Here is a 12176-nt window from a genome sequence, read left to right as displayed (position 1 = left end):
GCCCGCCCTTGCCACGCCCACTCTCCGGCTTTTGTCCTGCGTTCGTTGCTCTGGCCTCCTTCTTTTGAGTCGACTCTCTCTTTTTTTTTTGTTCTTGTCTTCTACTCTACGACCTTTCTCCTACATGCGCAAGTGTGGGCAAGCCCCAATACAGATCTCGTCACCACCACAACTGACTGTCTCAGTTCAAAGCACATTTTATACCTACCGGTAATCTGTGCTGGTACCATCTGCACTCCCTACACTCCAGGCGATGCTCGAGCGTGCTTCGACATGCCTCGAATCCGGCGGACGCCAGCTCTTCCGCGCTCCGAAACCATGTCTACGCAGTCGGCACGCATTGCCATCCACCCTCCGGCACCACGGTGCAAGCGATCCCACTCTTCCGACCTGGTCGGCTACGGCCCTGATTCCCAACAACATAGGCGGAAACGTCCATGATGCAGCGCCAACGAAAACCACCGAGGACCAAAAACGTCAGGACCATGTCTTGCTCGACTTCCTGTACCCAGAGAAGACACTTGCACTTCTTAGACGGCCACTCGTCAAACGGCTTAATACACCAGACATGCGGCCACGGCAGCCCTGTGCGATTCGAATTCGCCATTTTTCGACAACACAGGTGCAACCCCCGCACCAGGAGGAACAATTAGACGTAGACGTTGTGGACCAGGCCGAGAAAGAGGCAGCAGAACTAGTGCGAGACTCGGATGCCTTTACAGAGCTGCGGAAGTTTCTGAAATCGCCGCCACCTGGGAAGCAGGAGTTGGCGTGGCAGTTGTATACTGCTATTCCCGAGCAACTCCTGGTAGGCCAAGAAGAAAGAATCCGAGGTCATCTCATAGAATACCTCGTCCAGGGCGTCGTCCAGGACGGTGAGCCTGCGGTACCGGAGCGAGTTCTCCAGGTGTTCGGTGAGCTTCCACCAGCCCTTCGGTGGCCCTCCTCATGTCTCGCGGCCATCAAAGCCTACACTGCACTAGGAATGATTGGGCCAGCAATCCAGCTGCTGGACGAGCCCGACCACCCAGATCTTAACAAAACGCGTAGCGGCATGGACGTCATCCTTCGACGAGCAGTTCTCGACGAGCAGTGGGATCTTGTTTTTCGTGTCTTTAGAATGTTCAGACGGCGGACGGTCAAAAATCATGGCACGCTTTTGTACAGGATGACACGCCATGGAGATACGCTCCCAGCGCTATGGGGTGAGGTGGCAAAACTACCAGAGCTGCTAGAGCATTTCCAGTCTTTCTTGCGATATATCGGGGAATTTCAGCACGAACTCAAGTCTTCCAAACTCCTGGAGCGTGACTTGGCCTGCTTTGTCATGAGCTTCGTACCCCACGTAATGGACCGTGTCATGAACACCGAAGAGCTGGACGACGACTTTATTTGGGACTATTTCATTAGGCTTTTCGACGACCTCCACACTCTACAGCTCCCTACCTCGGCCTGTTATGAGTATGCTATTAAACGGCTACTGGAGCTCCCACGCTACAAAACATACAACAACAAGCGAAAGATTCCACTTGAGTTATATAGAAGGTTTCGACAGCTATACCTCGAACAGACCGACCCCACAAACGACGCAAGGCCATCCATTGGGCTGATAAAGTCTCTGATCGATCAGCATGCTACCATGGGTGGCTTGGGACGTGTCCAAGACCATGTACAAGATCTACGCGCTTGGTATCCCGATCAGCCGCTACGCCCTCGCCTTCTCAAATTCTTGATTCAGACATATGCGAATGTCGGTGACGTAGACAAGGTGCATGAATATTTTGATGAGCTCAAGTCAACTTACCCAGACGAAGTGACAATCAAAGTCCTGTCATCACTCCTCTATGTGTACGCTCGAAGCGCAGATGTCGTCGGCACGATTACGCAATTCAAACGTATACATGAAGAGTTCCACATGACTCCAGATGCCGGCTGCTGGAACATTTTGCTGTATGCCTACATCCGCGCTGAAGATATTGATGGCGCTCTCGAATGCTTCAACAATTGCTTGAGCTATGGCGTTGTACCAGATGTGTATACGTTTGGACCCTTGCTCGATTTTTGTGCTCATAGAGGGGATGTTGAGGCTTTTGAGACACTGTTCTCAAAGGGCAAGCAGATGGGGATACCACTCGACACAGATGTCCGTGCAAGATCGGGCTATGTTGAAGCATTTTTGAATGCAGGGGATGAAGAAGGCGCCCAAGCCATTGCGCAAGGCATGCTCAATAGCTGGAAGGCGGGGAGACTTCACGGATATCCTCTCACACATACTTGGAATCTGCTGATCCAACAGCGTGCTTTGGATCGCGACCTGGTGGGTAGCAGAGAACAATACAGACAAATGGTCGAAAACAACATCCCGCTAGACAGTTGGACTTATGGCAGTCTGATGCGAGCATTAGTTGAAGCAAAACAGACCAATGCTGCCTACAAACTGCTGAGAGTCACGATGCCGGAACAAGGGCTTCGGGTCCACGCACTCCATTACGCTATAGTCATGACCGGCTTTTTGAGGGAAAAGCAGTATGCCCAAGCGGTCCATGCTTACGAAAGGATGGTGCAACGCAAGGTCCCCCAAACCGAGAGCTCTCGCCAAGCCTCTCTACAGACGCTCGGTTTGTCTGACCTTCACAAGCTGAGAAAGAGAGGTGCCAAACATATAAACTACAGACTCCTTAGAGTTGAGGAGGCTCTCGAGGAGATGCTAGTTTCTAGTACAGCTCGAGAGGTCGCTCATCGACAACCTGCACACGAACGATCAACTCGCACACATCACTTTAGTACTCTTGCACAGTCCTACTACGGCCTTGTGATATCGCTGTACAGCGCTCGATCGGCCTACAAGACTTGCAAGAAGCTTTTCGAAAAGGCTGCAGCGTCGGCGCCTGACTCCAACAATTACACGATACCGTTGACTCTTACCACATCGATGATGGAGGCCCATCTCAAGGCTGGTGAACATGCTGAAGTGGCCAAATGTTGGAAGTTGGCACGCATCTCGGCCACAAACCTCACAAAGACCTTCCACCAAGCCGTGCAACAACTTGATGTCGACACTGATAACCCTGAAATCTCGGACCTCTCTGAATCAAACTCTCTTGTCGACCCTTCGGTTCAACAACGCTTTCGAGAAGCACGCATATCAAACAATCGTCGCGACATTCTCACCAGGCCTTCCCGCATCTACGTTCGTAGTCTGCTCGCCCAATCGGACAATCCCGACGCCCTACAAGAAGCCCAGCGTACTATCCGCGACCTTCTTGTCAGCGGTTTCACCATTGATACTCTCACTTTGAATGAGTTTATCCAAAAACTCGTTCTTCGCGGTCGCCTCATGGACGCCTTCACTATTTGCGAGGCATATCTCATGCCACGCTTCCCCGGTTGGCGCGAACTCGTCGCCAACTACATCCGCCATGATCGCCAGGGCTATCAGTGGATGGAGCTTCGGCATCACGAAATCAAGAAGACAAGCGTACTTCCGCGGTACAAGACTTTGGTCTTATTAGCCAAGGCCCATGACCAAGTGAGGAACGACGAAAGGAGCGGCATAGGGTATGATACCAATGCCGAGGCTTGGATGACGGAGATTCTTGAGCGTAGCGCGCCATTGACGGTCAGGGCCATTGAAACCATGCCTAGAACATTTGACCGCTTACAGCAGAGACACTTTGATGGTCTTTTTTAGGGAGGTGCTGTACATATGTACAATACGTAATATATCACGATATGAACAAACCGCGTGTGAGGCGGTTTCAGTAGAAAAGTGGAACTTTTTAAAAGCTGATCCAATTCCAGCCCTCAAAATGCGAGAAGAAGTTAGCTAGATAAGTCAGATTATGCCACCACTCTCCTCTATTGGGTCAACAATAATGTCACCATCTCATCGCAATTCTCCAGTCGTACTACCCACTGTCATTTTTCTTTACCGATCTAACCCATTGGACTTCACACTAGTCCTCATTTTCTCACACTCTGCCTCGTACCCCTCGCGATGCGAACTTTCGACAACACCATATACCGACGTTCGTAGATAAGGATGTGGGCCCTCTTCTTCCCGCTCAAAAACCCACGCCACTGCTACTTTTCAGATAAGAACCTTCAGAGGGATGCACTGTCAAGGGTCTGAGAATCTCTGCACAGTCTAACCCCGACACTGCCGTCTCGCAAGATGCCGGAGGGAGTTCAAGGCGCTCTCTGAACTTCGGGACAATCGAGTCTGCTCGAGAACCCGAGGGTCGATTTTGCTTTGGAGCTGTGAATACCAATGGAGTCGCAGGAGGCGTTATTAGTGGCTCGATTGGTTGCTTAGGGTGAAGTCGGATGAAGTTGAAAGATTGTTCCTTCTTCCTTCTCTTTGAGATGGAAAGGCAGAGGAACTTCATTCTGGTGATTTGCCTAACGTGCTTAGATTCGTATGATAGCTTAAGTACTAGTGGAGATGTTCATCGTTTTGTCTACACCAAGCTTGCGAGACAGTGTTGTCTCATCGTTAACTAGCATGAAGGTGGGTGTACAATGCGTGAGACCGAGTGAAAGTGTTTGGGTCGTGGTTGAGAGAGAAGAGACACGTCATGACCGTGTCTTCGTGCTAATAATGCTTTTATTTTCCAGATGGATGATTCTATTCGTGCCGCATATGCTGCAGACAGTACTGGCGTTTTTCGACATATGGAAATCATATCATTCTTTATCCGTGCCACGCATCGAGATGCTCCGTCCAATTTCAACCGACATCATTATTGTTCGTCACCACTTTTGCTGAACATTTTCGATCCGGGACTCCTTACAATACTGGCATCAACACCTCGCTCATCCATCTCTTCACATGTTCGCAAAGTCGTCTGTTTTCATGCTGATCGATCCCTTTGCCCCGATCCCTTCCTCCCCAGCTCTGGTCGACATCAAGCGCTAGCTCCTCAAACAGTCCGATGATCTCTGCATCCGCATTGTTTCGCACCAAGAATTCCAAGTCGCCCTCTTCATGTAGCCAATTCTGTAACAAGTCGCCATCAACATGCTTATGTTTAGGGCCCCGTTTCGAACTTTGCCACAGGTGGCGTGGATCCACATCCCTGACCGAGAGCTCGCCGTGTTGGTTTCCAGCGGTGTTGTTCATGAGCACGTTGAAAATGTCACCGCTGTGGGGATTGATCGCATCGTATTTGTGTGCGCCCGAACGGGTAGCTTTGATTTCGATGAGGTTTTGTATCAAGCGCAAGAGTAGGCGCGCGGGCTGGGCAAGGATGGAAAAAGTGAAGATCGTGCCATCGGTACAAGCACCGATAATGTCATCAACAACGATGCCGGTAATTTGGCCCGCAGCACGGCGCCAAGGTGGACGGATATCACCGCGATCGAGACGAATTACCGTGCGGGGAAGACACGCCTCAAATAGTGTCGGCGACGCATTGCTGTAGGTTGGTACAGGCGGCTGGTACAGACCCGTTACCGAGCTGCCTTTCTTGTCGGTAACTAACACGAATCGATCGCTGCTGTCTTCCTTTGTGCTCGGCAAGTCTACGACCAAATGTCGCGCGCAGTTGCGCATACCGCTATCAGAGAACTCTCGGACGAACTCGAAAGTACCCGGGCGTGCTGCTTCAACCACCTTGTAGCAAAGGTGCGAGTGCTGCAGTGTCGAAACATAAACGAATGGCCGAATGACAGACACATGTATACCTGGAGAATGCAGGTCTGTTTTCCCGCGCTGAAACCATCGACCGGCGTCCTCGTCAAAATGATCAATGAACAAAGATCTCCCGATGATGCTGACCGTAGTTTGGTTGTCCCAAAGCGCTATACCATACACAGGTTCATTGTACGTTGATTGTTTCTGCAGATCTAGCTTCGAGCCAGATTTTCCAGTATTGAAGATCAGTCTCCTTCCATTGTGCTGGGTCGCGCTCGTCTGAATTCCGGTTCCAACGATGATGAGATTATACTTTCTGGTGTCTTTGTTCACGAACTGCCACTCGACAACGGAGTATACTCTTTCGGCGTTCATCAGGGGACATTGGGCAACGACTAGTCGTTCCGCCGGGGTATCCATCTCTTGTTTGATCTCCATGTCATCGGATGGCCTGTCGTCCCGAATCTTCAGTAGCTTCATTGACGACTGCAAGATCCGTTCACCAAGTGGTGGCCCACGCCGCTCTTTTGCCTCCATAGTCGATACCAGCACTCGACGTAGCTTTTTCATAAACAGTACGTTAGTTGGCTTGGCGCCTACAAGGAGTTTCCGTGGAACAATCTTTGTGTCGTGCGGGGATGCTGCGGGCACATCCTGAATTGAACGCTGGACGTCCGCATCGAGTTGCGAGAAGAGAAGGCGATCTCCAGCAACTGCAAACAGGAAGCCGCCAAGGTTTCTACCAAAGACATGCTGTTCTGGGAGAAATGGCAGCTGAAATAGAGCTGACACTGGAGATTGGTCGTATTCAGGGTGAGTGCGATCAGTGAACCATATAGAATCAATCCCAAGATGAGACAGTCCGCTTGGAGAGTAGCGTACTCGGCAAAAGTCTGATCCACAAGACACATATGCCGCTGAAACATTGGTCTCGCTACGTGTTATCTTGGCTGAGGCTGTGCCCATCTGAACAGCGTTCCAAGATAGAGATGAAATTCCTTGATATTGTCAGCCACGTCTATCGGTAGCTTCTGCCTCGTCTTACCACTATTATCGACGTGAAGATGAGAAGTCAGAAGAGTGCCATCCCGCATTGCACAGACTAGAAGGTGTTTCTCCTCCTTTTTCAGAACTACAGCACTCTCACAAAGGTTTTGCAGATTCTGGAATGTTTGGTACTCTGTCCATGAGTCTTCCAATGCTATCGACGTGCCGTCGTCCAAGTACTTGAAGAGCAAAATCTTCGAGTCGAATGTACTTACAAAGACATATGGGAAGCCGTCGATATCTAATATCTCAATACACGTCGGGTCATGATCCAGCCGGTGCCGGAAGGATTTTGACCGCTCGAAGTTGCCACTCTTCGAAATTGGTACGATTTCCAGTAATGCACAGCCACTTTCTCGCAATGCAATTACAATAAATGGGCATCCGGCGAGGGAAGCAGCCAACAAGAGTGAGGCATCGAATGCCAATGACTCGATCTGTTTCAGTGTCGGCCGAAGAAGTGTACGAACCTCTTGCCTTGTAATCTGAATCGATATTTTGTCAGACCAAGGACAGGCTGAGATGGTTTCCATTTCTCGCATCAAGTCGTCTTCGAGTGGATCGTCGTCACTAGGTGTCTGGAATTTGTCCCAAGAACCTTGCTCCCATGCTCCTGAAAAGTCCGCGCGGCTCTCCGGTTGAGTACGAACAACACGGATCACAAGCGTCTCTGGCGGAAGTGTTATTGCGAATATAGCATAGTGCTGGCTCGTCATTGTGCCCTCTATCTCTACCATGTGGCTGCCATGGTCAAGAACCCAGATGCCAGTGCAGCCGTTGATGCCACTGAAACTATCATCGACAACAGCTTGTATTCCGCGCCTCAGCTCCGAAATCTCTCCATTCGGTCGGTTGCCGTTGGTGACGAAAATAGACGACCGTTGACGCTCGTCCGGCGCGCGTGGACTGGAAAGCTGAGTTACAGCAAGGTCGGTGAGAGGTGTCCAATTTGGTATTGTGTCGACGATAGAAAACTGATTTGTATCTGGATATCGTAGTGCATATGGGTACCCAGCCGGCCAGTTACCAACTTTACAAAGTAAACTATCGTTGCTCGCCCCGCCGGCAATCAAGAGATCCGGATACTGCTGCGAAATGTCTGGGTAATCGAGACTGAGGCATGAGAAGGCAGTATCCACCCGGCACTGCCATTCGCCAGCTTCATCTATCTCTACAGTACCGGAAGGATCCCGAACCACGTAAATGATACGCCCATCTTCCCTGGTCACATAGAAGGCTTCTTTCTGATACTCGGGATTACGCGGGGTCTTGTCCCAAGCCGTCCACTTTGGAGCATTCTTGCTGTCACCCGGTAGAACAGAGTGAAGTATCGTCTGATGAATTGGTACTATCATATGCGCCGGGTCACCGGACAGGACGTTCTTGTAAACGGAGATGTGGTCGTCTGAAACCAGAAGGAAATCGGGACTATGACGAAGAGGAATAAGCAGAGAAGGCATCATGTCCTCTGAATAGGTTAGCCGAGCTCATCCAACACGTCATACAAGAATCCACTTACCAAACTGAACAAGATAGCGCTCTGTCCGTGGAGTTGCTCTGCTAAGATCTTGCCTGCAGTCCCAATCGAAGCAGGTAAGCCTGGTCTTTCCTTGGAGAACAACGACAAAAAGCAACACTACGTGGTAATCGTCATGTCCACCCCCTGATGATAGGAAGTCCATGTGCATAATCTGCCCTTCGATTGATATGATCCGCTCGTCTTCGATAGGCGCGGTAATCTCGTTGCTCTCTCTGGCCTGCCTCGTCCATTTATCCATAGGCTTTGTCTTATACAGAATGAAGCGCCCCTCGTGTGCTGCAACCGCTATTGCACGGCATTTGGGATCTACAGCGAGGAAAGTGCCAAGACGATCGGAGCGGGAATTTCCTGCAGGTAGTCTAACAGTTCTGTGGCTGAAAGTGGTCGTACCTGTCGTGTCGTGTTGAGCCCACACAAACATTAATGAGCGGTTGGAAAGACTAAGCACGACAACTTCCGGAGGCAGCATGTTGCCGTCTTCTCCTATCGCTGACTTTGTTGCGACGTGCTTCATGTAGTTTTTATGTGATGGAAGGCCGGCACCTTTGGTTGCGGGTAGTTCGCGAGGGTTACCAAAGACCTTTGCAGTAAGGATGCGACCGCCGTTGAAGTTAGCCTTGGAAGCCACATGGTGAATACGGCCATAGTGACGGATCTCTTTGAGATGTATAGAGTCCTCGCCAACCATGACAATGTCTGTGAGGTCCTTGTGACGTATTTTGGCCGGGAGAATGAGTTTGCTCAGCGGAGTCTCTACGACTGTCTGGGACAGTATGCCGTATTCGGGTACCTGACCTGACGGCCTGGTAGTCGCATCCCGCAGTTCGACATGTTCCCGAGGAGCGTTGGCCATGATCTGGTAAGGATCGAGAGGTCTTGAAACCCACTCACCGTCGACGAGGCTGAGGCCTTGAGCTTGAGCCATTTGTGATCAAGGACTGCTCAGGAGGCTGACGTCAAGGTAGACCTGGACAATGTCCAACTTGAGATTGTTGAGGCCCTGTACAATACGGGATTGGGCCAACGCAGGTGGAAGCAACGAACGCACAGTGTTCAGAGCTGAGATGGATGACATATTGCAGCCTGTCGGGGCAGGCTTGTCAGACAGGCGATGAGGCAAAGGAAAGTCAGTAGTAGCAGCTGGGATGAATTGAGGCGGTCGACGGCCTGTCGAATATGGCAAGGGCTGGAGTGGATAGTAGTAGTGGCGAGCGGAATAGCAGCAGCGACGCAAGGCAAGTGCAGCCGGGATGCCTTGACCAGTTGAGGCGGGCAGCTGCAACAGGCCGCTGTAGCGCCTTGGGCGCACTACGGGAATGCACAAGGCTAGCAAGTGCACCCACTACTAACTAGCACATGGGAAACGAGGGCAAAGCCGTGTATCTAGGTAGCGTGCCTCGAATGTCAAGATGGCGCACAGATGCAGATGGCCAGAAGATGGTGCAGCAGGGAGCACGATCTGAGTCGGATTGGGATGGCTATATGAGCAGCAATCGGAACAGGGCGTGAGAGGCGTTGAAGCGTTGGTTGGTTGGTGGGCGTGAAGGTGTCGCAGCGGGTAGGGAACGGGTGTGTTGATGGGCAGGAACATTCACAGGTCCGCAGGGTGCCAAGCGCCTCGGCACGACAAGCAGGAAGGCGCGACCCGTTACGTCAACCTGGCTCCTGGGACGCCCACACGCAGCAACATGTAATCCGTCCGACAAACATTGTGCTCCCTTTGGCATCTCTTTGTTTTTCTTTGCGCTCTCCTGCGCGCACAAGGCCCACGTCGGCCACGTCATCGCGCCCTTGTTCCTTGTTGCTGCGAATCGACGGGACGTCTCGAGATGCGGGCATCGTCATGGCCTCTCGCACTCCCCCCGGCTCCGTGTCGCGCTCAGTGAGCTCCGGCAGCTTGCCCTCGCGACATGCCACGCCCGTCTCCCAACTCACGCCTGCCGACAAGGAGAAGGAGTCTCTAATTCGCGCGGCAATCGACAGTGGCGACGTCACTGCGCTGGTAGACCTTGCCACGAGCCCGTCTGGCCTCGTCAGCGACAGCTTGCGTCGCACTGCTTGTACGCCTCCATTCGCACATAGTTCCGCATTATGCTGACATGCAGCAGGGCCCCTCTTGCTAGGATGTTCTGAAGACGACTTGGACAAGGAGCCATGGGAGCATCTTCCCGAGCACAAGGACGAGCATCAGGTTAGCTTGGACGTGAACCGCGCCTTCGTCTACTACCCAAGGAACGGTGATTTCTTCCCAAGCTGCTAGCGCTTGTCTGTGTATGCTAACATGGCCAGAATCCGAGAAGCAGCTTGATTGTCGAAAGCAACACCTCTCCCATGTCATCCTCGACGTCTTGCGCCATCACCCCACGCTGTGCTACTTCCAGGGCTACCACGATATCGTCCAGGTCTTCCTACTCGTCCTCGGCCCCGAAGATGCCCCCGCTGCTGTCGCCCGGCTAAGCCTCCTTCGCATTCGTGACTTCATGCTCTCGTCGCTCGACCCAGCCCTCGCCCAGCTCGAATTGCTGCGTCCTATCCTCCGTGCTGCCGATCCCGTCCTGTACGACCATCTCCCCAAGAGCCAGCCCTCATTCGCGCTTGCCGGCACAATCACCATGTTTGCCCACAATATACAGGACTACAAGGACATCACGAGGCTGTTCGATTTCTTTCTGGCCCGACATGCCGTCATGCCCATATATCTCTTCGCAGCCGTGGTGCTGTCCAAGAGAGGGGAGCTGCTCGAGTTTGACAAGGAAGACGAGGATATACTCTACGTCATGCTAGGCAAGCTTCCAGAGCCTTTTGACGTCGAGTTCCATATCGCTCGCACCGTTGAGCTGTACGAGAGACTACCTCCTGCGGCACTCAACAGTTGGGAGTGGTGGCGCATCTCATCTTCCAGCGTGCTCAAATCGTCTGCAACAAATGCCAGTCTGCGTCATCTCACATTACAAGACGGAGAGATGTTTTTCCTACAACAAGAGCAGGACCTCCGCCGCGAGCAGGCTCTAAGGCGCGCAGCCAAGACAATACAGTACATCAGGTTGCGCATTTGGTACCACCGCCGCCGGTACGGAGCTGTTGGCCTTGCCATAGTGGTAGGTACCTATGCACTGTGGCTCGGCAGAAATGGAGAGCTCAATGCTCGATATCCACTCCTTGGACCGATGGGCGACTACTTGATGAGATTTCTTGGTGGTCCTGCATAAAGAGGATAAGCAAGGAATCAAGGGTACAACAAAAGTGATTTCGAAGTATAGTATGACGCTGAGGAAGACGATCAGCATACTGCATCTCGGCGCGGTAACACGTACAAAAGTTTCACATAGACATTGGTCTCCAATAGAGGTGTCACTATGGATTGGCCACCTGGTTATCCTCTTACCAACCTTGATACTCCCCAGTCTATCACCGTCTATCGCCATTGCCACTGTTCCGGTCACATAAGCCTAACATCCCTTCCATGACGCGTTCGAGGAGCCGCTACAGGTTGTACTCAAAGTCGCAATACCCACAACCTGGACACTGATACCTGGTTAGCGAAAAAGTACTCCACAAATATTCCACTCGCTGTATTTTCCGTCTTGTTGCCAAATACAAGCCAAGGTCGCGACGCTCTTTTCTTTGCTTTCCACAGGAGACTCAAAACAACTTACCGTATCATGTAACGCGCAAGCCCAAGTTTTACAGTACTGCAATTGTCCTGCTTCCGTCAACGCAGACTTTACCTATTATATAAAGTCAGCTCTGTGTCTGCTCCAACACATGTTTCTGCCCTCGTCGCTTATCTCGTTCCTCTCATTCTCACGCTTCCCTTTTGAAAAGAAAAGACAGACCTGCATGCAAGCCGCAACTTCTAGTTCGCAGATCTTCATACACGGAATCTCTGAGAGAAGGGTTGCAGGTGCGGGGATTCTGACCACGCGCATGTAGAGGTCATAGGTTGTTGCCTCG

At 51.7% G+C, this 12176-nt stretch overlaps 3 protein-coding genes across 3 annotated transcripts; 2 read left to right on the top strand and 1 right to left on the bottom strand.

The window, feature by feature from the left end:
* Positions 1-568: 568 nt before the first annotated feature.
* ACET3X_005953 (uncharacterized protein) lies at positions 569-3691 on the top strand (the record flags this gene model as incomplete). Its single annotated transcript, XM_069452112.1, has 1 exon — positions 569-3691. The coding sequence occupies one exon, from the start codon at positions 569-571 to the stop codon at positions 3689-3691; it is 3123 nt and encodes a 1040-aa protein (XP_069306313.1).
* Positions 3692-4789: 1098 nt separating this feature from the next.
* On the bottom strand, positions 4790-9147 carry ACET3X_005952 (uncharacterized protein; the record flags this gene model as incomplete). The annotated part of the gene is made up of 4 exons (XM_069452111.1): positions 4790-6633; positions 6681-8150; positions 8202-8590; positions 8642-9147. 4 exons carry the CDS (start codon positions 9145-9147, stop codon positions 4790-4792), a joined length of 4209 nt encoding a protein of 1402 aa, XP_069306312.1.
* Positions 9148-10065: 918 nt separating this feature from the next.
* On the top strand, positions 10066-11431 carry ACET3X_005951 (uncharacterized protein; the record flags this gene model as incomplete). Its single annotated transcript, XM_069452110.1, has 3 exons — positions 10066-10282; positions 10331-10459; positions 10512-11431. 3 exons carry the CDS (start codon positions 10066-10068, stop codon positions 11429-11431), a joined length of 1266 nt encoding a protein of 421 aa, XP_069306311.1.
* Between the last annotated feature and the right edge of the window lie 745 nt (positions 11432-12176).

This window comes from Alternaria dauci, chromosome 5 (genome assembly GCF_042100115.1).
Source record: "Alternaria dauci strain A2016 chromosome 5, whole genome shotgun sequence".
In the NCBI taxonomy this organism is placed as follows: domain Eukaryota; kingdom Fungi; phylum Ascomycota; class Dothideomycetes; order Pleosporales; family Pleosporaceae; genus Alternaria; species Alternaria dauci.
The sequence above is the reverse complement of the archived record's forward strand: the minus strand, read 5'-3'. Positions and strand labels throughout refer to the sequence as shown.